Source organism: Tubulanus polymorphus, chromosome 1 (genome assembly GCF_964204645.1).
Source record: "Tubulanus polymorphus chromosome 1, tnTubPoly1.2, whole genome shotgun sequence".
Lineage (NCBI taxonomy): Eukaryota > Metazoa > Nemertea > Palaeonemertea > Tubulaniformes > Tubulanidae > Tubulanus > Tubulanus polymorphus.
In genome coordinates, this window is record NC_134025.1 from 4,009,519 (window position 1) to 4,036,579 (window position 27,061).

At 35.6% G+C, this 27,061-nt stretch overlaps 4 protein-coding genes across 7 annotated transcripts in view; 2 read left to right on the plus strand and 2 right to left on the minus strand.

Annotated features, from left to right (window-relative positions):
- The first annotated feature begins 214 nt into the window (after positions 1-214).
- Positions 215-3,821, plus strand: LOC141914842 (ATP-binding cassette sub-family G member 8-like). The gene is made up of 11 exons (XM_074806163.1): positions 215-1,019; positions 1,138-1,287; positions 1,365-1,600; positions 1,684-1,816; positions 1,907-2,030; positions 2,109-2,254; positions 2,337-2,589; positions 2,680-2,879; positions 2,974-3,050; positions 3,154-3,421; positions 3,494-3,821. The coding sequence occupies exons 1-11, from the start codon at positions 854-856 to the stop codon at positions 3,754-3,756; spliced, it is 2,016 nt and encodes a 671-aa protein (XP_074662264.1). The 5' UTR covers positions 215-853; the 3' UTR covers positions 3,757-3,821.
- Positions 3,822-4,351: 530 nt separating this feature from the next.
- Positions 4,352-7,152, plus strand: LOC141914701 (protein downstream neighbor of son homolog). Its single transcript, XM_074805970.1, has 10 exons — positions 4,352-4,757; positions 4,830-4,919; positions 5,002-5,169; positions 5,313-5,425; positions 5,594-5,650; positions 5,723-5,898; positions 5,974-6,040; positions 6,125-6,289; positions 6,372-6,567; positions 6,797-7,152. The coding sequence occupies exons 1-10, from the start codon at positions 4,374-4,376 to the stop codon at positions 7,121-7,123; spliced, it is 1,743 nt and encodes a 580-aa protein (XP_074662071.1). The 5' UTR covers positions 4,352-4,373; the 3' UTR covers positions 7,124-7,152.
- A 410-nt stretch (positions 7,153-7,562) lies between these two features.
- On the minus strand, positions 7,563-14,847 carry LOC141904171 (uncharacterized). Of its 4 annotated transcripts, none has more exons than XM_074792723.1 (14): positions 14,726-14,847; positions 12,283-14,383; positions 11,933-12,212; positions 11,592-11,762; positions 11,364-11,486; positions 11,158-11,267; positions 10,900-11,057; positions 10,480-10,803; positions 10,283-10,393; positions 10,077-10,196; positions 8,373-8,520; positions 8,208-8,285; positions 8,009-8,124; positions 7,563-7,922 (listed from the first exon to the last, which is right to left on the minus strand). In XM_074792723.1, exons 2-14 carry the CDS (start codon positions 14,381-14,383, stop codon positions 7,806-7,808), a joined length of 3,957 nt encoding a protein of 1,318 aa, XP_074648824.1. In that variant the 5' UTR covers positions 14,726-14,847; the 3' UTR covers positions 7,563-7,805. The 4 variants fall into 4 exon arrangements, with proteins under 4 accessions (XP_074648824.1, XP_074648815.1, XP_074648841.1 ...); XM_074792714.1 differs by having other exon boundaries at positions 14,787-14,827; XM_074792740.1 differs by lacking the exons at positions 7,563-7,922; positions 8,009-8,124; positions 8,208-8,285 and adding an exon at positions 8,879-8,955 and having other exon boundaries at positions 8,401-8,520; positions 14,787-14,827.
- A 4,389-nt stretch (positions 14,848-19,236) lies between these two features.
- The window catches only part of LOC141899953 (uncharacterized), a 33,881-nt gene continuing 26,056 nt past the window's right edge, over positions 19,237-27,061 (minus strand). The window contains exons 17-30 of the mRNA XM_074786598.1: positions 26,818-26,848; positions 26,163-26,303; positions 25,829-25,960; positions 24,978-25,075; positions 24,832-24,884; positions 24,450-24,508; positions 24,067-24,138; positions 23,517-23,591; positions 23,344-23,370; positions 22,764-22,790; positions 21,668-21,783; positions 21,469-21,570; positions 21,262-21,393; positions 19,237-20,726 (exon numbers count right to left, since the gene is read on the minus strand). Of these exons, the coding sequence (XP_074642699.1) occupies positions 20,477-20,726; positions 21,262-21,393; positions 21,469-21,570; positions 21,668-21,783; positions 22,764-22,790; positions 23,344-23,370; positions 23,517-23,591; positions 24,067-24,138; positions 24,450-24,508; positions 24,832-24,884; positions 24,978-25,075; positions 25,829-25,960; positions 26,163-26,303; positions 26,818-26,848 (1,315 nt within the window). The 3' untranslated portion in view covers positions 19,237-20,476. The remainder of the gene's footprint in view (positions 20,727-21,261; positions 21,394-21,468; positions 21,571-21,667; positions 21,784-22,763; positions 22,791-23,343; positions 23,371-23,516; positions 23,592-24,066; positions 24,139-24,449; positions 24,509-24,831; positions 24,885-24,977; positions 25,076-25,828; positions 25,961-26,162; positions 26,304-26,817; positions 26,849-27,061) is intronic.

Here is a 27,061-nt window from a genome sequence, read left to right on the forward strand (position 1 = left end):
TTTTGTCTCCATAATTTGAAGCCTGTGCGATGTATTTGAATATCTATTTATTTGGTTGTTTGATCAATTTTGCGCGAAGATCGTTTGGTTTATTTCTAGCACGAATATGTTGTTATCGATATCGCATTTATCTTTGAATTTACTATTGAGCTAACAGGACTGGATTCCAGCCAGAACGATCAGTAATTCAACATTTTCGAACGAAAACAAATTCTAAACTATTTATTTCGGTCAGCAGTTAAGATATTACACTATCTTTTTAAGAAAGCAACTGCGTAAGTTAGTCCTCAAATTCATTTGCCCCTTTCGACCTTTGACCGCTGATTGAAAAAGTTTATGGAATTTTTTGACAATAATTTGGCCTTGAATAATAAATCTCAGATAGAAGAATTGTTCAATTTTGCATCAAATACGAAATTTAAGATACAACGAATGGATTGAAACGCTCTTTCAACTAACACAAGAATCGAACTTTCTTTTTTCTATCTATCTATTAAGACGAAAAATTAAGGCAAGTTCCGCTCTTTGTTGGAAATCCTATGTTCGATGAAATCAAATCTCGTTGACAATTCAAGCTTCAAATGCACTAGCACAATGGCTTCGATTCTTTAACCAGTTTCATCCTGATTTGTGTCTAATAATTGACCAGCCATCTTCATATTGGAGAGGTTCGTTAAAGGGTTATTTAATATACAATCAACACTTGATAATATCTCGATTACTAAATACCGAATGGTGATCGGAAAATTCAGTGCAGGTGTACTAAAGACTACACCAGTCAAGTGATAGATAAGAAAAAGGCATTACACACCCAGAATTGACACGGCAAACACGAGTCGCCGACGGTCATCAAATGGACAGCATAAAAACTCAAAATGATCAGCCATCAAATGATCAGTCAACAACAGTGGTTCATGGACTGACCAGTAACAGGTGGAAGAAAATCATGACTTCGATGAAACGAAATATTTCTGACCCGCCTTTAACTCTAGAAGCCCATAATATTAATTATCATATTGGTAAGTAGATTTTCTTTGCAATCAACGTTATTTTTCGTTACTCCGTGTTTAAAGCGTTCACTTCGTATTTCATTGTTCTTTCGGTATAATCATATTCTCTCTTCTATATTCAATTTAGATCCATCGAAAAATACATGGACTCAACGGTTTGTAAATGTAGAGATGCCGTGGGAATGGACTACTGAGACGAATGTGAGACGGAAAGTTCTCAATGATATCAGTTTTAGTGTTACCAGTGCTCACCTTTTGGCTATCTTAGGAGGCTCTGGTAAATGAAAAATAACATCCATAAGAATTCTTTATAAAGAGTAATTTATTTGATGGCATCTCAAATCGCATTTACAGGGAGTGGAAAGACTTCTTTATTGAATGTGTTATCTCAGCGAGCCGACATGTCTGGTGTGTCTGGCTCCGTGTTGATCGATGGGAGTAAAAGAGATTTAGAATATATGCGAGATTTCTCCGCGTATGTGATGCAAGACGATTTCTTTATGCCGCAATTGACAGTTACAGAATCGCTGACATTTATCGCCAAGTTGAAACTTCCGTCGGAATTCGATAAAAATGACATCAAAGAACAGGTAAATACGACAAAATCCTGACATTCTTGTTACAATTCTGACATTAGTTCTGAATTGAAACACATTGTATTTTTGCGAGCCAGGTAAATTCGTTGATAACGGAGTTAGGGCTCGCCCACGTCGCTAATTCTAAAATTGGTGGAGAGAAAGTTAGAGGAATATCAGGTGGGGAACGTAGACGTGTCAGCATAGCAATGCAACTATTACTAGATCCCAGTAAGTCATCAGTGTTCAGAATCTTTCTTACGAGTTCTTTCATTTCGCTATGGTGTGTTTTACAATTGATGTTCATTCATTACATTTCAGAAATTCTATTTCTGGATGAGCCCACTTCTGGTTTAGATTCATTTACCGCTTATAATTTAGTGGAAATGTTGGCAAAACTGGCACAAAAAGACAAACTAGTGGTTATGACAATTCATCAACCCAGGTGAATTAGTAGTACCAAAAAACGGAGAGAAAATATATGTTATTTTTCTGTAGTAAATGAATTTCTCGTTTTCTGCAGGTCAAACATATTCGAGTTATTTGATCAAGTGATGATATTGACAGAAGGAAATATCGCTTATTACGGGGACGCTAAGAGAATGTCGCCATATTTTGAAAGTATCGGCTACAAGTGCCCCGATCACACAAACCCGTGCGATTTTTACGGTGAGAAAAACTCAAAAGCATAAGTTGCGAATTTAGATTATATACTTTGATTTCAACAAGATTCATTTACGTTTACCTATAGTCGACATAGCATCTTTAGACCGCAAGTCACCCAGAACCGAAGCCGAATCTCGAAAAAGGGTAGATAAACTCATCGATGCGCATAGGAGAAACAATGTATACGCAAGAGCTTATATATTTGATGGGACTGAATATGACGATATTGAAGCTGGTTTTACACCTTCATCTCTCGTCTCCAGTCACGATTCAGCATCATCAAAACCACCAGTAGTAAAACATATAAGCACTATTCAAAAGTTTTCTGTCTTGACAAGGTACTACGTAATGTATGATGACAAATATTCACTTTGTGCATCTCATTAGTGAAAATAAGAGAGTAAAAATGATATTTTCTTCTGTAACAGGCGAGCGATTCTCAATCATGTTGAAGATTATGGATTCTTGTTAGTTCAATCCCTGGAAGCGTTAATGATGTCGTTGCTGTTAGGGGTTATATTCTGGCAACTGCAGTGCGATCAGGATGGTGTGAAGGACAGATTTGGACTGATGTTTCTGATTGGAGGCCTTTATCCTTATATGATCATCAGTGACGTCATTGGGGATTGTTAGTATACCTATGTTCACATGTCCAATAAAGTGCTAATACTAATTTTTTCACATTGTGAAATGAAAAATAACGTTTATAATTATGTTTCCAGATTGTAAAGAAGTGCCAATATTTTATAGGGAGATCCAGGATGGGCTATATACAGTCGGTCCTTATTTCTTTTCCAAGGTGATCAGACGTTAAGGAATCGTGAAATATTATCTAGAAATATATTTAACTAATGACATAGTACGCTTTCTGCCTACGTATATCATCATTTATGATATTTCAGATTCTCAGTGAATTACCGGAACATTCTGCCTTCATGATCCTATACAGCATACCGATGTATTGGATGGCGAATCTTCAAGCCGATGCTTCTTTATTCTTTCGTGTTTTTGGTGTGACGTATATGCTTGTCTACTGCAGTCGAATATTGTCACTTTTTACAGCCGCTCTTATGCCATCTTACCAATCAGCAATTTTTGTAACACAAGCGATCTACATATCATGTTTACTCTCATCCGGATATCTCGTCAATATGGATAATATCATGGCAGGTAAGATACATTAGTTAGTTTTTTTTTGAAATAAGTGAGATCCTGGTATTAAGATTGTATTATCTTTTGCAGGTATGAAATGGTTTACAAACTTGTCTTTTACAAGATGGGGTTATTTGGGGCTTTGTCAGACCGAGATGCCGGGATTAAATTTCACTTGTACGAATTTGTCAAGTATCACTTGTATTTCTACTGGCGAAGAAGCCCTTAAATCATACTCTGTAGATGATTATTCGGTAGATATTGCTGTTGTTGCGATGTGGGGATGGATATTCGCTTTTCTGATGTTATTCTATATTTGTTTGAAATTTATCCCACAAAAACCACGCGACTGAATACGACGGTAAAACAATAGATGTAATTATTCCTTCTTCCTATTCCGGTGTAAATGCTAAGCATATATACAGGTTTAATGTAAATATAAAAATGTTGCATTTTGTAGATATATATATATTTAAATTACTATCAATTTTGTAAATAAATCATCTAACACATAAAAACAACGTTGGTCATTTTTTCATTCGGGAACACAAGACCGAGCATGAAATTCAGGACCCAGGTGAGGCGTGCAACACTTTTTTTGGACTAAAGTTAGTTTAGAAAAGAATTATTTTGGCTGATTTCACTGGAATGCCGGAACCTCAACTGGGGGTAGCACCGCTGCCGGGCGACTGTACAATAGGTCCTACTTTTCCACCGCCTATCAGACTAAATTGGGCGGACTAAAGACTCCCACACAAAAATTGAATAAAAAGATAATGGAAATAATTTTTTCAAATGCACAATCTGATATTCCGCTCTATCCGCACCGTGCGTACAAATAAATTTTATTTGAATTTCATGAATCAATTATAGTCCACAATCCTGCTGTTAGGGAATACCAATAAGGTGAAGGACGGGGATCCATCTTAATTCAGCTAAATTTGAACGAAATAATTCTGGTCGATTCACTATGATTAATTACGATCAAGCTTCGAAAACCAGCCCTTGTATGAAGTCACCAAAACCGTGCATGAAATCACCAAGCCCCAGTCCCAAATGGAAACGACCGGCTGATATAATGAAATTGATACGTAAACGAAGAAGTTTGTCTTACAGCGGACAACAAACAAACAAGAATGAATCCTCGCCGAATAATCCAACAACCAAACATGACCGAAGGTCTACATCATCATTCAGTCCTGGTGGGGGAATAAAGCGAAAAGTAAATCCATTTCTCTGTTCGCCGAGAAAACGTTTGAAGTCGGCCAATTTGAACGATAAGTCTACAAATTTACAGGATTTTGAGGACAGTGATTTTCAGCTGTTTCGAATGTTAGACAGTGACAAAAGAAAGGTATTGTTTCATTAGAAGTTTATGTTAGTTCAGCAAAGTTCAACTGATGAATAACTGATTTAATTTTTCCAGCAGGATAACATTACCGAGGAATCTGTATTGCCGAAACTTGATGAACTTGAAAAATCTCATTCACCAGAAAAAATTGAAGATAATACAGTAGTAAGATATCAAACAGTAGATTTGTTATCCTCGAAATTGAGCTCGGTTGTAAACTGTTCTCACTTAGCCTTTTTGCTTTTAGGAAGAATCACCGGTTATACAAGGCAAGTGGATTTTCCCTGTTGATTGGTCGTTAAAGATGAAACTAAGATTTTTATCAGACTCAACTTTTAATTGGAGTCAATCATTAAAGACATTAGATGAAGCTGCTGGTATTTGCGCTGCTGTAAGATGCCAGACTTTGAATCAGGTATATTCTATTCGATTCGTATATCACATTAGATATGAAATATCTAATTTGATAATATGAAACATTAGATATGAAATAACTAATCAGATATGAAATTGAGAATGCATTTTACCTAGTATCATGTTGTCATTTTCTTAACATAGGATTGTGGTGCCAATGATAAAGTCAGATTCAAGAAGCTATGCAGTTACTGGCAACATCCAAATATTCCATGGCTGAAGCTATACCCACGAATAGTTCCAGATCTCAGGGTTGGGTGAGATTTAATGATTCATTATACAAATTCGCATTAGTCATCACATAATTTTTAAGTTGTCAATATTTTTGAGTCCAAATTTGTTTGTAAGTCGCCAACATATTGATTACCCCAGCTATGAGCAGTTTGATATATTCATATTCTGTAGGTACTAAACTTTCTTTCCAGGAAACACGTTCCGGGATTACTGGAAAAAATGGTTGAAGAATCACTTTATAACAACTGGTATGTAAATTACGGTATGTGTTTCTAGGGGAATGAAGTGAGGTTCTGCATTAGTTTCGTGTTTTATTCTAGGGTGACTAGTTTTACATCGGTATTTCATCTCCTGAAGGCCAAATACTGTCCCTATTTCTACATGTGTACGCATCAGTTTACAGTAATGTTTCGAGCGGCTGGAATCGGATCTCGGTCGATAAATGCCGTTATTACTCCTACAACTAAAGGAATTAGAGAAGCATTACAGAATGAAGGTACGTTGATTCGTATTTTATTTCATGAAGTCATTCGGTAATTCATAATGTCCTCTTTTCGATTTTGGTTTGTAGATGTTGAATTTACGATGCCACTTAGACAGAAAGAGAACCAACCTCAATCATCAGAGTCAGAGTCGAGGTAGTATCAACATTTATGAAGGTTGATATAGCTAGGTACATGAATTTGTATATGATAGTACTATGCTATAATGATATGTTTCAGCGATACTGATAAACAAACAATTTCGAAGAATGAAGAGGATGGTTGTGAAGATGATGATGATGAAGATGACGCTTTCACCACTGATGAAGGTGCATCGTCGTGGTTACAAGAAATGGGACTAAATAATAGAGATTTTCCCGAATTGAATCCTACTAAAATTAAATTGTATCCTTTGGCACAGTTTTTATTTCACGCTATTGTTTTTCTATGAGAACAAGTCTTACTTAGTCCTTAATCGATTCTGCAGACAAAGAGAAGGATTCAAACAGATCGATAGTAGACCGGAATCATTAGTTTACGTGGAAGGTGGTCATACTCAAGCATTGTTTAATTATCTGTTAAATTGTCGCAGTTGTATTGCAACCACTGGTGTTCAAGCTGGTATTCCACCCACTTTATTGTCTCCTGTTGCGTTTACAGGGGCAACACTTAAGTCCCTGCAGGTAATTAGATAGAGAATGGACAATTCAATCAGGGAATCTTTTTATTTATTAAGTACGTATGTACGCAAATTGTTTACAAAATTCCCCTTCGTCGTGTAAACCATAATAACCATTGGGTTCATAGGTAGCGCGGAAAATTTTTGGGCCAGTCCTCATGGATGCACACATACTGTATGGACGACCTTTAAACGATTCATCAGTTCATGAATGTTTTTTTCTTTTTATCCAGACAAAGACATCGATGGTGCAACAAGAAGGTGTCGTCGGTAAAAAGCATATGTTAGAAGTTGTTGGACCGATATTGCCGCACATCGTACACAATATTTGTGAACTCGTCTCAAATTTACACACGGAATATACGGTTTCACTGAGCACGCATGATCCATCCACTCCACTGAATGTGCGCGCCTCAACTAAGGATCCGACGTCAGAGTTTATCAATACATTCGGTTTTAGTGAAGCGACGAGTGACTTTCTAAAACAAAACCAAGAACTTAATAAAGCAGCACTCAGGGAGATAGCTTACGAAGCTGGACTCTATAAATGGGTATTATAATTTAGTAGTGAATGAATTTTGTGCATTGTAATGAATAAACTTTAATTTTATATATATCACGATTTTCTTAATTTTACGATCTCAATTGCGGTGACAAATGAAGTTCATCCGATGAATCACGCAAATACTGGTAGAATAATTTCCTCCTGCTTCGGGCGGATCCAAGGATGTCATAGCGGCTCAGGCCCGCTATTTATTGCCAAGATAACACTTTACTGGCTTAAGAAAGTAATGCATACCGTGGAAAATAGTTCCCTGTCATTTTGTTCTAAAATCACTCCAGATGCTCGGAAAATGGTCTTTTTCAAAATCTTGGGGAGGCTCCCAGTCATGCACCAAGGCCTCGGATGTTTACGGCCCCATTATTCATAATACTTGGGATTCACTGCTGCTGACTAGACAATATACTGATATTCTATGAGACTAAATTATGGAAAGTACTGTACATGATTTATTTTATATAAAAGTAGGTTTAGACATGAACACTTCATTGATATGAACACATTTACATTATGGTATTATATACAGATATTCACAATTCACTCGATTCTTAAACAGGATTCTATCATCGAGAATTTAACATATGTCAGCACCACACACATTGATAACAGCACAGCTCGTACAAATAACGGCTCAACAAATATGTCAGTCTTTGCACTGATATGCAATTTCATTAACACGGTTATGCACTCGGTAATAGACCAAGAGCTTGAAGACATGCCGCAGCAGCCTGTGCTCGTCCTGCCTTCTTATTAGCTTGTCCACATGCAGGTTGATAATCAACTCCATTCACAGTAACCTATGATATGAAATGAATCATTAAAACTCTCATCATTACACAGATTATGTTATAATGAACTGTTGTATCATCTGCACTTGTTTTACCTTGTATAAGAAGTTTTTCTTATGATCTGGTCCAGTTTCATCCGCTAGCGCAAATTCAGGAGCCCCCCATCTTCTCTTCTTACACAGTTCAGTTAAGGCTGATACTGGATGTTTACCTACAGGAATTGAACATAGAATATCACATAAAATATTCCTACAAGTTTAAAAAAAAACATGTTTTGTGGTTGTATATGTTTACCAGATAGATCTTTGGGAACTTTTCCTTTTGGAAGCATGATGGGCACTTTACGAGTAATCTCATCTGATGAAGATAGACCTGAAAAATCATCAATATTATAAATGAATATTGATATGTTGATGATATAGATGCGATGAATCTATCTTAGATTCAAGAGTATCATACCTTTACGATCCATTTTAATTTCCATACATAACGGCTCTAGTTGACCTTCTTTATTTTTGCCGAGTGCTTCTCCTGGTTTCCATCCCATTTTCTGTAGTAATGCCATACCCAATCCTGTGTTTATGACAGGTGCTCTGATAAATTGGTCCTACAATATCAAATATTCAACAACCTAATTTTCTAATTGAAAATGAATTAAGTAAGGTTGGTAAGATTAAAAAGATATCAAAATCAGTTTCATCTTATGTAAATCCAGATTATATAATAGCAATAGTAATGGACAGTAAGTATACATCTAAGGACTTTTTATTAGCAATTTCTTTCAAATTAGAACTTTACATGGATAAAGTACAATACAGTACAAAACGCACGGATACATACCAACAGGGAAAAAACCTTAAACTCCTGTTCAATTACATTTATCAAGAAACGAACGTATTAAAAATGATATCAGCGATAGAAGAGTTTTAACCAGCCAGTGAGCGTCAACTGGTTCTGTTACTCACCGAGTCTTCTTAGAACATTACAGATCAAATATCCAGCATCACAGCATCATCCGAGTAACAATCAGCCTCATAAAAGCCTGCAACAAGCTTTCATCATTGCATCATGTAGCCAAATAATTGAGATGTGAACAATACTTTGTTTTAAGGTAGATATATGTACTCTACTATGGTACGATAGGTGATTTTACGTTAAATTTCAAAGGAGATTGAATCATAAAGTGGAACATGAATAGACTGTTGCAAGTAATGTTTTGAAATAGAAACATTCCAGATAACAATCACAGATGAAAACATGTTGCAAGCTGAAATCCATAAATAAAAGTGATTATTAGACAAAATGCCTTTGTCTCAAGTTCCTAGTGCAATACCATTACATTCGTCTACATCGTAGTAAAACAGTAATAATATTGCACTGAGGAGTAAAGACTAAAATTTCCCGCTTCAAAATGAAATGTGAAATATATAAAACTTAAATACTGCAGAAAATATCTAGTAACATCAGAAGTTTTATATATTCACACATTCCAATCGATGTATTCCCTGGTTCTATCTCTAGACAATGCTAGGGATAGGGGAATACAAGTTACAAATTTTTCCTCTATTTCATCTTCAGCGTCTATCGATCTGATCAACATCTGACCTGAAATAGACTTAGTAATGAATTCTACCGATGCACACGGAAAACTTATTCATTCAAATTGAGGAAAGCGAAATCAAAACATATTTGCAGTTGATAAGAGTTTTTCACAGTGGCATCTAATACACAATTTTGTCCTATATTCTTTCATTTCCAATGCACATATGTTATGATTTAGTAAAATTGTAACACAGTCATTACTCAATTATAATTGTTATAAGTTCACCGTGTGAATCAGCACACCATTTCCTGTTGCATGTACAACTAACAGAGGGAATCAAACAGTCCATAAGCATCAGATGATAGAAACCTTTACAGTTTAATAAACCAAATGTACATATCAATTTTGCCTGAATTACTAGAAATTTTGATCTGATAAAATGGTAAACATGGTAATATCTGAGCATTAAAATCATCACAATTCACTGCTAAGAAAAATCATGATTCCTATCTGTAGGTTGTATCAACCAGTACAAGAAGCAATACATCATATATATATATAAAGGTACCGTATGTGTTTTGAAGTAAAAACTCTAAACTACCCAGCGAACAAAATCTTACTTTTTTCAACCATGCCTGATTTCGCCGATCTCCTTCAAGTTCTTCAACGGATAGGATCTTAGCACCGGTAGATCCAGTAAACTGACCTGGTAGGTTTTGTGCTTGTGCCCATCTGTTAACCTGTCGAACAATATAAACATAAATCAGTGACCTACAGTAACATAAATTGAAGTTAGTCGCAAGATAACATGAAAGATATGAGGTACCTTTGCTTGAGCCCTGTACATTTTTCCCATAGCTTCCATATCTAATGGATTTTTCGATAATTTCTTCATAGCTGAAAGTCTTTCAGAAACCATTTCTCCAATGTTTATTGCCTGAAATTGAAAATTCATCGAAATTTCAAAGATGATTATCATAAGACAAAGAACCGACACATACATTAAACAAACAGATCACTTACCTCGGGGACGGACTCCTCAAAAACGCTGTCATTCTTTGGAGGAGGGGGTGGGGGCGGCGGCGGCGGCATTAGGAATGATGCAGACTGATCTTTGCTTATTCCACTAATCGCAGGAATAGCAGGTACAGCAGCAACAGGCGCAGCTGATTTAGTAACTACAGCTACAGCTGTAGTAGTAACAGGAGGTGTTGGTTTCTCAACAGGTACCCATTCTAACTCTTTTGTACGATGTTGATTACCGCTTGATACCGGAAACTGTATTCGCAGTTGAGACATTTGGGCTTTCTTTTCAGCAGGTGTTAGCACTGGCAGCTGTTTCGCATTCTGTATAGTAATAAATAATTAAGTAACAATTTACTGAATATATGTAAATTCTTCATTCACTAGATTATACAATGATACTCATAGTGTATCTTTTACCTTTATGTTCATTACAATTGAACTATTTTCGCGGACCTTAAATGGGTGATTTATGAACGGGCCTTCGTCGTCATCTGAACCGATAAGATTTCCAAACTCATCCTCATCTCCACCATCTGACCCAGTACCCCCTTTTTGAGTTATTTTCTTACAAAATTCTACAAAAATAGTTAAATTAAATTAGTTAGTACCGGGTATCGATGTTTTTAAGTTTTATTTTATCACTCTATACCTCCAATCATATCATAAGAAACTAACCGGTTAATTCTGCTACAGATTTTCCTCCTGACTTAATTCTTGCAATCTCATCTGGTCTAAGATTAGCAGCAGGGCCTTGACCAGTTCGAAAGTTTTTCATCGCGTTAGCTCTGCAATTGAATCAGCATAATTATACGTAGAATCATCAGAAGCAAATTTGAGCATGAAAATACTAGAAGGAATTCTTCAAACATTGTTCAACTCACACAGCAATTTTTCGTAAAGCCTCTTTATCAATCTGTAAACTCGGTGACCTCGATCTGCGTTCGCGTGCTCGACCCCGATGAAATGGAGGTGACCTTGACCTTCGACGATAATCTCGATGATCCCTTAAATGAATATACAAATGTACATTCCCATCATACATGTATAACGATAGATTTTATAACTAGAACAAAAGCGACTTGATTATTTTTAAGAGAGAATCAACATACCGATCATAATAGCTACCAGTATCTCTCCAGTGGCCGTATCTGTCACTACCTCTCCAGAAATCATCCGGACTTCTAGAACGGGAATGTCGATGTCTTCTGCTATCTCTTTCAATCGATCTTGAACGAGATCGTGACCGAGTTGAATGCTTCTTCTTTTTGGGAGTTCTTGATCTGTAAATACAAATAACAAGTGTTTCAAAACTCAATTTTATTCGAAAATATAGCAGTAAGTTTGACATAGTCCTAAACCTCTAAATGAACTGGGTCTATCTGCTACTTTAACAAATCTCCCAACTCAGAAAGCTGACTACACCCTTAACCCCTTTATTCTGAATCTTTACCTTGATTTATCCTTCTTCTTCTTATCCTTGCTTTTATCCTTCCCTTTCTTTTTGTCAGAAGTTTTGCCGCTCTTTTTCAACTTTTTCTTTGATTTACCATCCTTCGAACTTTTTTTTTTCTTTTTCTTCACCAGATTGTCCTTAACATCATCATCATCCTCTTCAACTAAACCCTCATCATCATTGTCATCATCGTCGTCATCATCATCGATTTCTCCTTCTTCATTCTCATCTGAGGAACTAGCCTCTCCTTCACTACCATTAGATTCAGTTAATTCTCCTTAAATAATCATAATTCAAATTGTGACAAAAGATTTATTTTGCCTTCTTTCACTAATGATTTAACTTACCTTCTTCAACACTGTCTGTTGTATCTTTTACAGCTAAAACCTTTTCACCAGATGATATCAACTCTGCACTTTTCTCGCTGATCTTTAAACCCAACACACGTGGAATCATAGGTTTCTTCTCCTTAAGTATTGTTGCATTATTATTTTCTTTTTCATCGCTGACAGTAATAGATGCTGCTGATCCAGTCTTACTATCGCGCTTAGCTTGACTAACATTTGAATTTACCGGGAGCGATATTTTAAGACCTGAAAGAATATTTACTTTTTTGTTTTCATTAATTCCAGATTTAGAGTCTTGTTTTTTTCCATCATTACTTGATGTGTTTGAAGTTTGATTAGTATCACTGTTTTTCTCTGATTGTCCTGTGTCAGACACTTCAGCTTTCTCACTGGTGACTTTTTTTTCCAGTTCAATTTTCTTGTTATTCTCTGCAGCTTTTCTCATTTTCTCTTCCATCTTTTTCTTCTTTGAGGCCAAATCCTTGTCTTCTTCTTCAACAAATGTCATCTCAACATTGTCATCACCTTCAGCTGCTTTACTTTCTCTTCCAGCATCTTTCCGTAATCTAGTAACACGATTGAGCGGTTTTGAAAAAGAACGGAATTTTGTCTCCTCCACTATAACATCTATTTTCTCATCAGTTTCTTCTTCAGAATCAGATGCTTCCATGACTCTATGCTCTAAATCAGTTCTTACTTTTGATAACTCCACATGATTCTTAACATCCTTAACTTTCTTATTAGAAGACTTTTTATCACATTTATCCCTATCTGTTTTCTTTTCCTTGACAGGTTTGGGATCTTTGTTTTTATTTTCAGTTGGTGGATATATTTCCTTTTTCTCATCAAGTGTGACGTTTTCAGATATGCTTACTTTTCGTTTTATACTGTTAGAAATACATTTTTCATCTTTGACCTTCTTATGCTCTAAACTCTCAGATCTGAGATCCTTTTTGTCTTTTTCATGATGTGTTTTCACGTGCTTACTACTTTTACTATATGTTTCATCTTCATTTTCAATGCGAGATCTTTTCCTGCTTTTACCATCATCCATTATCTTCTCTTTTGAATACTTTTCTCTTTTACTGTGGCTCTGTTCTTTTTCCTTATGATAACTTTTTTCTTTTTCTCTGCTCCTGCTACGGCTCCGATGAGAATGCTTCCTTTCCCTATGTTTATTTGCACTTTCTTTTGAAGTTCCGAACAATTTTCTATCATCAAGCTGTTCACATAGATCCACAATTCTTTCCTTTGGTTCATTTTCATAACTTACTTTCGATACAAATGATTGTCCACACTTTTCAGAAGATCTATGTCTACGTTTATCCAAATTGTCAGTGTCGACTTGATCAGAACTTCTACTGCGAGTCTTTTCCTTCTCATGCTTACGCTCCTTTTCTCTTCCTTTACTTTCCTTCTTTTCCTCTTTTTTCTTTTTCTTATGTCTCCTCTCTTTTTTATCTTTTTTCTTTTTCTTCTTCGTTTTTGATTTCGATAAAGAATCATCTTCAATTTCATTCTTACCGTTCTCAACATTTTCATTTTTCATTGCATCACCCTCAATTTCCAGACCCTTTTGTCGAGCATGTAGGGCTTTTTTCATTTTTTCTTCTATCTCTGCGAGAGATAATTCACCGCGAATGCGTTCTTCTTCTAATTGCTGGATCTTCTGACTAACAAAATCTTTGATCGACATCTCCACTAATTTGGGTAAATCCTTTTTTGAATAATTCATATTTCCTGTATCTAATTCATTATCATCGCTACTTTTCTCATCATCCTCTGACTGATTTTCATCAGATTCACTCGAATAATCATTATAGTCTAATATCTCTTCTTCCTCTGATTGTTCAGTGGTTTTTGTGTCTGGGTAGTTTGAAGGTAAGACCGAATCTGAATCAACTCTTCGACCCTCCTTGTTTGCAATATTGCTGAGCCCGGCACAATCATCTCCCTCATTTTCCACAGCCAATGCCAATTTAAGCTTGTCATCTTTGTCATCTGGTTTTGAGCATTCTAGTTGACTACGGTTTGAAATGTTGATTGCCGTGAGACTTGGTCTGTTTATTTTGATTCTGCCTTTTTTTTTCGTGGTATCCATCTAGAAAAACGAACGGAATAGTGCGCAGCTATAGTACAATTTTGAATTGCGTGCCCCTCTTCTCAAGAAGAGTCTTCTTGTTCAGTTGGCAAAAGCCAAGGGTACTAATTAGTGTTTGTTTGGATCAGATGTATTCTTTTTTATTGGTTACAGGCTTGGTTGGAGTGGTCTACGTCGCTCTCCAGTCTACTGTACCAGACACCAAGATTCTTGGTGTACCACCACCAGCAGCAGGAAGAAACCTGCTGCTCATACTGCCTGGACTGGGACGGGAGGTGGCTCCTTTCTTTCGTAAATATCAAATTCAAGTATACCCAAACAGTTTATTTAGACAAGGCCTACCTCTTAGTCTTAATCTGATATTCTGCATCACTTGCTAAGCAAGTACTAATTGCTTATTTACTTGCATAAATCTTGTAAATGGATTGCTGTTTCGGAAGTACCGAGATGCATTACATTTGTTACATCGTATGCTAAATTATTTTATTTTTTTCGATTCAATAAACTTTATTTTGATTGACAGTAACTTCTGCATACTTGGGGTTCGATTCCCGATTAACAATTCTGCATATTTCATACATACATTTATTCTAAATCTTTCATTTGTTTGGTTAAGTTTATTATAATGTCACGTTCCTACAATTTCTTTTTAATTGTGTTCATCAAGTACCGATTCAATTTTAAGTCGAAAACTAATTTAGTCGAGCAGTTCCTAGTAGACTGACTGAGGATGCGAGTTACAGTGCGTCATGCGGTGATGGAAGCCCTGAGACGACATCGCCAGTTGCGAGTTGAGCGTCAACAACCGTCAACGGGCCCAGTGTAAATGTGCAGTGTCGGGACGTATGGTTTTGTGCTGTTGATATAATCGCATCTAAGCTTGTCGGCAGACCAGTTGGTGGGATTATTTTTTTTCGGTTGAAAAAAAGAAGTACATGTAGATTGCAAGAATAAAATACAGGAGTTTCATAAAAAGGTTTAACTCTTAAATTGATTTAATATTTCTTCATTAAATCAGTTTATCTGTAGTTAAACTATTTAGGCCTCAATCCAGGATTTGCAATACTAACTTAACTAAACGAATGACAAATTTTAAAATCAATCATATTCATTCTCATACAGCAATTATAGAAAATGCCAGGAGTGCTCGAGGAATTATAATGTAAGCTCCTCCTCAAACACGTGGACTTTAAAAAACAACTAGTCCAACCACCATAGACGTATAAACTATAAACTAGAGTTTATACACACCCATGTCATAGTTCAATTGACATGAACATGTCGTTTTATCCCACAACAACAATGATACTGAAATGACAGGTATTTATATTTACTTGAGGAAGTGCCTCATTTACAAAAACATTGACCTGTATTTAAAAAGAAAGTCTCCAACATAAAAAATTAAAACCAGAGATGAAAATACAAATTCAAACTGGAAAGCTTATGATTAACTAAACATTTGATTTAATTTTCATCAACTTTATTTTACAAGATAACTAGAGTCTTGCCACCTTTGCTCAGACATGATCAAATTGGTTATTTTCTCACATGTTACATTTAATACAAAGTATTTTAGAAGTATCTTCGTATATGCAATCAACAAGATAAAAATTTTCACATGTCAATTTGAATACAGCTAGCACAATCTACTAATTAACACTTCATATATCCTCAAGAGACTGCTCCTCTATTTTCCATCAGGACCTTAATAAAAATAGTATTTTAAATTTATGAAGCACTGAAAAGCACCACAGTGAAAAAGTTGCCCACTCGATGCAAGGGATGAATGTGTCACAATCGCACTGTTCATGTAGGACAAGTTGATTTTTGAGGGTCCGGAGATATTACATATAAACTTGCCCCAAGGTCAAGTGGCATTTATTCCTTAGATCAAACCCTGCAAACTATTACAAAGGGGTTTCTACGAGACAATTCAAGATAAATCACGTACCGTATCTTCAAACAAATATGGTTTGACTGACAAAGCTACAGTAACTTCTTAATTATATTATTCAACTTGATAGTAGACATAACAACTCTAAAGATCAGAAATTCTTCGAGTCCAGATATTACAGGCCCCACACAGACGCGGTTAAACCGATAATCAAAACAAAGCTCGGACAATTGACCAATTAGCACTGTATCCTAAAGTTATCAAGAAGCTGCTGCTATTTTCGACAGGCCCTTAATTAAATCAGTATTTTCTGAACCACTGAAAAGCACCACAGTGGAATTGTTGCTATAAAGCTTAACAACTGAAAAGTTTCAACATGAATGATGAAAATGTACATCCTTTTATTCGCACAACAATAATATCTTAATCAAGGAATCATCATGCAAGTAACTTCCAAACATGCAAACTGTGTTACAATAACATTCTCAACATAAAAGCATTAAAACTAGAGATGAGACGCTCAGATTCATTTTGGAAATCTTAGTATCAATAATCAGTCTTAATTTCATTTTCATTAATATTACTTTCACTAGAAAATTAGAATTTTGCCAACTTTGCCCTGATTTAAGATTACCTAACACCTTGACATTATATACTAAGTATTCTGACGTTTTTTCTTCCAGCTTCGAAAATATCAACGTAATTTTACAATCGGTAACTAATCAATAACATCAATAACTTAAGTTTATAGCTGCTTAACATTCTTTTAAAAAAGTAAAATGTATTTACCAAATTTTAGACAGTAAGTCTACCCCAGTATAACAATAAACAGTCACAGCAGTGATTGAGCGCGGCTAGTTGAAAGGACGCAAAAACGAGAAATCACTGCCCTAAAACGCGCCAAAACGAGCGCAGAAACGAACTTCGTTTTTGCGCGGCGCAAAAACGAGAAATCACCGCGCTAAAACGCGCCAAAACGGGCGGAAACGAAGTTCGTTTCTGCGCTCGTTTTGGCGCGTTTCTGCGCGGTAAATTTCGTTTTTGCGCCACGCAGAAACGGACGCAGAAACGAAGCAATATATTTTTTGCATGGTATATTGCACGGATTTTTTTTTTTACTTGGCCCTAATCAGCCACCATACCTGTGGCCGGCCATTTCGTATTCCAATTTTGATTTGGCGTGCGAATGATATCAACAACTCTGAAAAACTGCTGTTGAATGGATTTATGAGTTTATCATGGACGTTAGAGTCTGAATACCTGTCCTCGTTACCGGTTCCCTCAACCGTTTTTTGTTTGTGGAACGACGCTAGGTACTATGTAGACTATCATGGACGTAAACTAGTTTATACGTCCATGAGTTTATCAAATGTTCCACTGCCGGGTTGAATACGCGCCTGTACCCAGCTGAACGATATCGAATTCCAACTCATAGTCAGTCCAGTCACGTCTTTGCGGTCTCAGATCCGTCTCGTGGATTAGTGCATGATCGAAGAATAAAACCCCGCCAGACAGATTTTCATAGAAATTCTTATTCAATTGAGTGGAGACATATTCGGCTTTTTAGATTACTTGCAGCGTGGGATCCTCTGGAAATTCTGCCAACAACTTCATTGCGCTTACCACACTCATAATTTGAAACACCCAAATTTCTTTCTTTAATTTTGATACTGGATTAAACGGTACATCATCATCTAAATCTCGGAAAGTCCATATTAAGAATTTCGTTTCTTGTTTTCAGTCTAAAAATGATAGTATCTGTTTTTTTCCAAAGTATTTTAATGGCATTAACATGTAAATGCCTGTTTAAGGATAAGATTGGTAAGGGAAAAATTAATTTGAGCCTGCTTTCTTTTCGAAGACAACTCAAGCAAGCAAGCACGCAAAGCTAGCAAACAAGAAGCATTTGGCAACTGGCAATGTCGTCTCACTGGAGACGACATTGTCAGTTGCTCATCTCTAGAAGCATCTCAGCATTTGAGAACTAAGCAATTGGCAACTAGCAACTGGCAACGTCGTCTCAGGGCTTCCATAGATTTTAGCATTCTATCAGCTCAACTTAAAACTCAATAGCATTAAAACAATATATTTCACAAAAACTTTTAAATAGTTGATATGATAGAATGCTTGATACATGTACTGTCCGAACCCCCGATGTACCACCCACATCGGTGCAGAACGATTTTGGCGGTATAGAGAGTATGTTGGTATATCGGGGGTGTTTTACTATGTATTTGTATAGAGATGTACATAGTGAAAAGTTGGCGGTATATGGGAGGGCGGTATATCGGGGGTTGACTGTTATAACCAAGTGTCGCTTGATGAACATCGTGTCATACGTCAATTTTTTTAGTGTTTAATGGACCAACGACTTGGCATTTATTTGTGCCTTTACATATAATGTCTTTGTAAGTTATGATTATTCTACTGATTCAAATCAGTTATAATGTTACATTTGTTAAATTAAAAGTTAATATTACGAAGATGTCAAATATGCCATAATTAATGATAAGTTATCTATACTAGAGTCTAGAAAAATAAAATAATGATTTTCTTCTGAAATCTCTAAAATGGTATTGATTGAGTTATGGAACTTAAAGGACCCAGTTTACACAAGTAGGATCATTCAAAACATTTTGAGTACCCCATTAATTTTTTGGCAATCCACAAAATGAGAACAATTTATCAATGGTTTTTCTAGGGCCTATTTCTATAGGGTGCTAGGAGGGTACGGGATTCACTGTTAACCCCGTGTATAGAGGCTGCACTTGTTTGATAAAAAAGAAAAATTCAATTGTCCAGTCAGCCGCATCATAATTAGGCAGTCACCCCAAGCAAAGAAGCCATAGACCATGGTCAAATCAATGTCCTTTTAAACATTCGGAGTTCATTCATCTCAAATCCATATAAACAAACTCATAACATCTAATTAAGAAGAATTTTAATTTGAATTCTCTCCTTAACAATACTGCTTTTTCCATAAGTATTAAGAATGCGTACATTTACAGCATCTTTTTTTAGTAACAAGAAATATGTGGGCATATGAAAACTGCTATTATTGTCTCTTTTATTGGAATCAACAAAAACCTCAATGAAAAAGAACAAAGATGATAATGATTAGTGAAAAATAATAATCTAATAACGCTCAAATTTCATTTATCGAAAGGGTCATGGCTGATCCAACCATCACTATATTTAAGTTCAAACAAATTAATAATTTTCATAAGAAATTCAAACTCAGGAAGACAATTAAACAATGAGTTTGACATTATAACGCAACTATTATCACAGAAAATCAGCACCGAAATCAACACTACTTGCTTATTAGTTTTGGTTTTAATTATCTCTTTCTTAGATTAATCAATACATCAATTGCTAGTTATCCAATAGAATTTTTTTAATTGACAATATTTCAAACCCAAATATATTGAACAAATCAATGAGATCCACACACACAAGCATTACTAACTATAACTACTATTTTAAAGCCCTACCAATGCGGATTGATTGAAAACAGCAAAAACCTCCAAAGGTCATCGCATGTTGTCTATCCGAGTTGTCAAATACTAAATGCTTAAACAACAGACAAGAGGTTTAAACCATTTTCATGAAAATGCAATTTCTACCTAACCTTCAACCAGTTTTACAGTAATGGATTCATCAAATTCTAATCCGGAGACAAATTACTGAGCAAATCCACAGTTGGAACTAGATTTATTATCACAACAGAAAGATGCACATCGTGTACAAGTATGAAAAATCCTGCAAATTCTGTTGAGATTTAATTACAGAATGACTGATGATTTTAAATGATTGTCTGCCAGTCATCATCTTGGTAGAATTTATTGCATAGATTCATAACTCGTGACGCACACAATCAACTGGTACAAGGTGGAAATCTGAACGAGTGGATGAAATGAAAAATCAAGGACACAGTTTGTAGAACTGTTATGTGCAGTATAAAATGTAATTAACCATATTAGGTGATTAAACATTTTACCAGATTCATAGTACATTGTATACACTTGCGGCGAGGATCAACCACAAGTTTTACATTACTGATTATATGTAAGTAGATTTCACAAGTATCAAACATACAAAAACATTTTCATTTATAATTAAGGACCATTCATTGTTTTTATCATGAGTAAGCTGCGACACACACTCAATAGTTCCTCACTCGGTTTACTTTTGTTGAGTTAGGTTGGTGGTTTCATAATCCACTGCTTCGTTGTGTACATGTTCAGCAAAGAATCCGCTAGAGATTTTGACCAACAAGGACGACATTGTGAAGCTTGCACCGGAGACAAAGAAGGCATTACTGTATAGATAATACTAATGACAGCCATAAATGCTACTAGACCGACAAGTAACAAGCGCAACTTATGTCCGAGTTTATCCCATTCTGGAACCAACTGCCATACTTTTTCCAATAAAGTTTCCGTTTCACTAAAATAGGAAATAAACCATACATGATGATACAATCAACAGGGCTGCCAAACTCTGAAACGTGCTATCAGTAACAAATTGTAAAACTTTTTCAGTATCATTTCATTGAAATATGGAAGAAAATATTCAAATTAATCAGTAATTGACAGTAAGAGCCTCAGTAACATTTTTCATATTTCTGTATGTATTAGTCAAATCATAACAGTATTTTTTGTTATAAAATAGTAACAATTGGTACTGAAAATTAGGAACAGTTGGCAGTTTTGAATAAATAGACCCAGTATACATAAAAATGATTTCTAAATGTGTGGCTGAGAGTGAAGTGTATAATTTCAAATAGGTTCACTCTTATAGTACATGTATATACTTCAACATTTCATTAATTCATTGTACATAATATATGAATTATGATTATCAGCAAAATAGAGAATACAAATAATTGGTGTTTAATCCAATTTTGGAGTTGCTTGGGTTCGGATATAATAAGGCTGTAAAACCTACGAATCAATTTTCTGAATTATCACAAATTACTTACAATTCTTCATCTTCTTCATCTGGCAAATCATTCAGATCCATTAATTCTTCGAGTCCTTCACCAAATGCTGCCTGTTGCTCTCTAAACCCGTTCAAATCTTGTGATAATCCAGTACGCATACCCTGTTCAAACCTGTTGGCAAAATACATTTGTTATAGTTCTTACTATCTTAACTTTCCATTTCAATTTGGTCCTCTAGACTCTTACCCTTTTTGGAATATCTGCTCCTTTTCTTCAGGGCCCCAATCAACAGTTTTCTTCTCATTAGCATTCGCATCTTTATTACAATCTGATAAAGGTTTCTCAACACTGAATTCGATAACATATTCAAAATTTGTTAGTAAAACTTTTGTCAGATTTACCAAGCGTTTTTACAGTGGGTATAATAGTCATCACGAAAACATACCTTGGTTTAACTTGCAGGTTCTTTACATTTTCAGGTGTCTGTTTTTGGTCCTTTTGTTCCAATGAACATGTCCTTGCTGTTGTACTAAACGTGGGTTGCAGTCTACTCCTGGGGTCCTGAAAGTATCACAGCAAATTTTCAAAACTGACAAAAATCATAATACATGATTTATCTTAGTGTGTATAGATACTCAATGAATAAATAATACAACAGAGTGAAATTTGACAATCATAGCATGAATGAAACCTTACATGTAACACTTATAGAGCATGGTTTCCCGAGCAGAATTTATAAGATAAAACAGCGGAAAATTACATGTAATAGGAAGAATAATCAGCTAATCTATTACAAATCATAACATTCACCCTTCAGAAGCCTGTATTTGAAGTGACTAGGACATTTTCAAAATTCTTTCTCAAAAAGACTCTCTCAATTGTCAGAAGCGCGAAAGATATTCAGTTTGATTGATTGAGTAAATCAACAGCATACATCATTGATCATTGGAAAAAATAAAAGATTTCATCCAAGGAGACCTAACGGGCAGGTCCATAAAACCGGTGAGAAGGATAAGAGTAAGACAGTTGATATTGTATAAAGACACAACACTGACATGTCTTACCTCGACACTAGGTAATACTGAGCCCCGCCTCATTCCAATTTGCTGGCATTCAATAGAGAAAAACAAAAAAAGATAAGGCACCCATCACAAAATAAATGCCCCAATCACCAAAACCTTATTTCAATACGTTCTGTAGTAAGCGTTCCCGCGGAAACTGTCAAGGTGATAAGAAAAGTATCCTTAAGCTCCATTCAAATCTCTAAATTGTGAAAATACCAGTAAGCATCTTGAATATTACATGAACTAAACATTTGAAAAGAGGAAATAAATCACAGGGTAGTCTGAAAGATTCGTAGGAGGTAGGTATTCAGGGAAAATCCAATTAACTTATATCATATAGATGTAGTAATTTTTGATTGAGTTTAGCGGATTGTGAAACCACAGCACGAAAGGTTAATCAAAGAGAAGCCATTGTTAATTGAAAATGATAGAGTGAATCATTGATTGATTGATCAGTGATCAGTGAGATAACATTACCGCAGAGAATCTCCGTGGCCCTCCGATCTAAAAATTCAAATTTCAACACAAAATGTACACAAAAAAAAACTAAAAGTCCCTATTGTAAATGTTATGTTACGTATCAAATATTGCATAATCTGATCGACCCTAACTTCTTAAATGAATGTAGCGTATATTAATAATACCTTCACCTTCATATCAATGTATAATGTACACAAAATTCATGCAATATTTCAACTGAATATACATGTATAAACAGTATTACAATTAAATTCTTCATTCGGATCTCCATCATAAATAATCTATTAACTAAAATGTGAAAAAATGATTCCAAGATAATAAATCTGAAGATGACCAAATCCCCAAAAAATGAAGTTATAAAAACCTTTGAAAAGAAAAAAAATAAACACCTCATCGTAAAATGTGCATATATTTAAATTGAAAACCACTCATTATCTACACATTTAGAAATTCAGAAAACACATCTACAACATGGTGGGTGGTACATGTTTTCTGATTATAATGTATTATAATATGATCATGTGTTTCATGCACATTGAAGCCTGTAGGTATAATATGCCTGTTTACAGGAGCATACCTTTTGTACTCTCTTCAGAAGATTGATCTAATAATGAAACATTACATAATCACATAAAGTACAATTGAATTTCTTTTTTAGGTTTTAGATTAAAGCTCTTGTTCTTTTTCAAATGGCCTCAAAGCCGAGCCGCGACAGGCACGAATATATATCCATTGTTTCCCTTAACTTACCATTGTTGATCCGCTTTGCCCAACTCCACCAAACAAGCGAGGAAATGCTGCAACACTGGCTCTACGGCGACCCATCTGTAAAAACCCAAGTAAATTCTGTAAAATCGTTACAATGTAGGCCTTAAATCTAGCATCATAATTACTACATTAGAGTTTTTGATGCCTGCTTTGTTAGAAGAAGCTGAAGATATTCAAAGAATTGACTTTCACACTAAATTAAATTGAATTATCATGAACAATGATGAATAGAAAATCGGCTACTATATTCGTTTTGCTAGAATGCAACAGATTGATATTCAATCTATGTAATGAGCCCAATACCAAGCTGAATGATTTGAAATACAATGCAACAGAAAAAATAGATGCGTGAATTCCATTTACAAACAACATAAAACTGATTTATCTAAACAACTAGCTTATCAGAAAAATAAAATAATCCAAATTTCCAATACCTTCTACCCCAAAAATGGTGCCAAATTAGCGACTACTAAAAAGTGCTCCAGTACCCACTACATAATACAAAACATAGATGACATAAGCTAGAGGTTACCTCTGTAGTGCTATTTGCTTGTTGCGGATGTGCTGGGGCCCGTAGGTGGTGATGACCCTGACTCGAGACATTCTGACAAACACAATAGGCATTGTTTTGCAGATTTATCAACAGGAAAAGACACCGATATTAAGTAAGGAATATTCTAATTATTGAAATATGATATTCCAGGTATTGGTGTCTTTCAACCCAAAAGAAGTGGTGCTTTTAGTAGAAAGATTTCGATTAAAAATGCAAACATTCATCATGAGAGCAGAAAACGCTTTTCATCTCAGAGAACAAACAATATTAGTACGCTCTACATGAATCACTTTGTTAACAAACATCATCAGAACACGACTGAAACCAATGAGAAACTGTGGAACATATAAGAAAACACTGACCTTAGCAGCACCACCAGCTACTGACATTGATCTTTTACTGAATCCTGGATGTCCATCTCCTGAAATAAGAAATATTTCTATGTGCACAATATAAGAAAATCGTATTGAAAAATCATTAATGCAACCAGAGACTGAGATGAAGACAAATATGTGGTGGTATAGCCAGGTGCCCGAAACGCACTAGAGGTGCATACAACAAATAGAAACAGAAATCATTATTCTGATTGGAAACATGGTTCATCAGTTATGAGTTTTAATGAGCACTGGCTATCCAGCAATCACTTATCAAACTAATATAGATTAGTTCAATATAGGCCTGGATACTTCAGGAACTCCGCAGGTTTCATTCGTCTAAGACATCGATCAATGCATATACACCTACCATAATCGGTAGAGCCAGAAGGTGGAATAATTCTGTTTTCTTGTAACAATTGTCTGAAAGAAAAACTTCGCCCTTAGATGTCGCATAATTCCAACCCACGAATCAATCAGAAATCAAAGAATGAAATGCAGACATTAAAAACCCACCTCGTTTCTTCTAGTTCTTGATCTTTACGTTCGTAGGCTTGCTTTATAGTTTCAACGTGTTGCACCATAATCTCGATAGCTCGACTTAACCGACCTTCCTGTATTAATAAGAGTAAAACTTTGATCATACGCATTACTCATTTATACTGATTGTAGCGGATAATCACGAGGCATTCAGTGATCCACTAATTACTTCTTTAAAAATATCGTATTTCCAATTTATCATACAGTCGGGCAATAAGGATTCTAGCTTTTAATGATGATTCACTGGACATAGATTGTTTTCGTAATCAGTGAAATATAAAAAGACATTTCATTCGCCCTCACCCAATGTATTCATAACAAATATAAAATGAACCTGAAATATGGAATTAAGTTAGTTTTTCATTAGAAAACGTTCAACACAGAAACTGGATTAAAATGAACCATTGAATGACGTCGGTATCTCCAATGAAGAGACCTAAGTCATACTGTTTAACGGAATAAATGTTAAGTATAAATGATGATTAAATGTTAACTATCATAATAAATGAACGCATGCAACTCCTTACAGACACCCATACTTCTATAAGCTTTGCTAATTTTGCGCATTCTATCACGCATGCAATATTCTTCAGAACTAGGTTCGGCAAATTACTGAAGTCAAGCTGAAATATAAAACAACAACTGAAAATGTGATATTCCATCATGAAGAGTCCCTGTCCATCTAGCGGTACAGAAAATCAATAGAACTGGCATTGTATTCATGAAATTCCACCCTCTTCTGTCAAGGTTCCATGAAATTTTGATTAAACGCAATACATTGAGATTGACATGCAAGCAGTTTGCTAGAAAGTAGGATATATGTTTACCTGTTGAACAGCACCGTGTAATTCTGCTCGACTTGAAACTCTCGCCGTCGACTGTTCCAATACTTCAACATGACGCTGAACCTTAGCGAGCACTTCTCTTCCTTCTGATGTCACGCACTGTTGTCCGAGCAACTAAAATATTAGAACCATTTGCCTTAAGGCTCGAGACAGACTCTGTCTGCGAGAACTTTATACGGATAGAATTCAAAGAATAATTTCAACCGCTGCCAGAAATGTTTCACGTTCCGCCGGGTTATCACGTTAATAACTGCTCTCTGAAGTCACGTCTGATCTAAGTGGCTCATTAGAAGAGAGAGAGACAGAAAACACGAACCTTCAGAGATTCCTTCACAGATTTCAGTTCTTTATCCACATTTTGTTCAGCCATATCTCTCGCACGTTCCTGCAGCTGGACTCTCTGATCCAGAGTCAAGCGGTCAGTTTTAAACGACAGCGAAAGCATCGCAAACTTCTCCTGAAGAGAACATAGAGTTTGAACATTTTGCTGGTTTTAATTTGTCGTGTACGTATAAAACGGTACCTCAAAGTTTAAGAGTTTGAAAGATGATAAACTGGATTCACGAGATGGGTATAGTAGTTATGACTAGTAGTTATGCGTTTTTTACAGCTGACTGCAGCCTCAGGGGATAGATTTGGTAGCTGATGTCTTATATTGATTCCGACACCCCACGGTTGTCACTGCATATACATGAATATCAAGCACGTATGAAAACTGTGGTTTTACACAAATCTATCTATCTGCTATCTATGAACTGTTTTAGAAAGAGGTTCAGGGGTATGCATGATCGTAAAATCTGAAAACCAGTTGAAAACCTGCCTTATAGTTGATATAAAGGCGTTTAAACGCAGGCTTCAAAGCTGTAAGGGACCCCGACATACCTCCTGTCCGCATCTACCCCTACACAACGAAATGTGCCTTACATTTGAATATCACTACGATTATAGATTTGAACATTATCAATAATTACCTCAAGTTCCTGTTCTGATAAGTTCTCAGCACTAAAATGAGAATAAGATATAACATATTTTCACTTTTTACCATGACCTGAGTTCACTACCTCTCAATGATTACACCTCTGTTGGGAGGCATTAAACGAAATGATGTAATATATGTGTTCGAGCATCAGTATCCGCTCCTGTAGCCATTAGTGATAGCGTTAAATAAGCTTCTTTAATAATCGATACTCGCTTTACGTAAATAGGATTCAACAA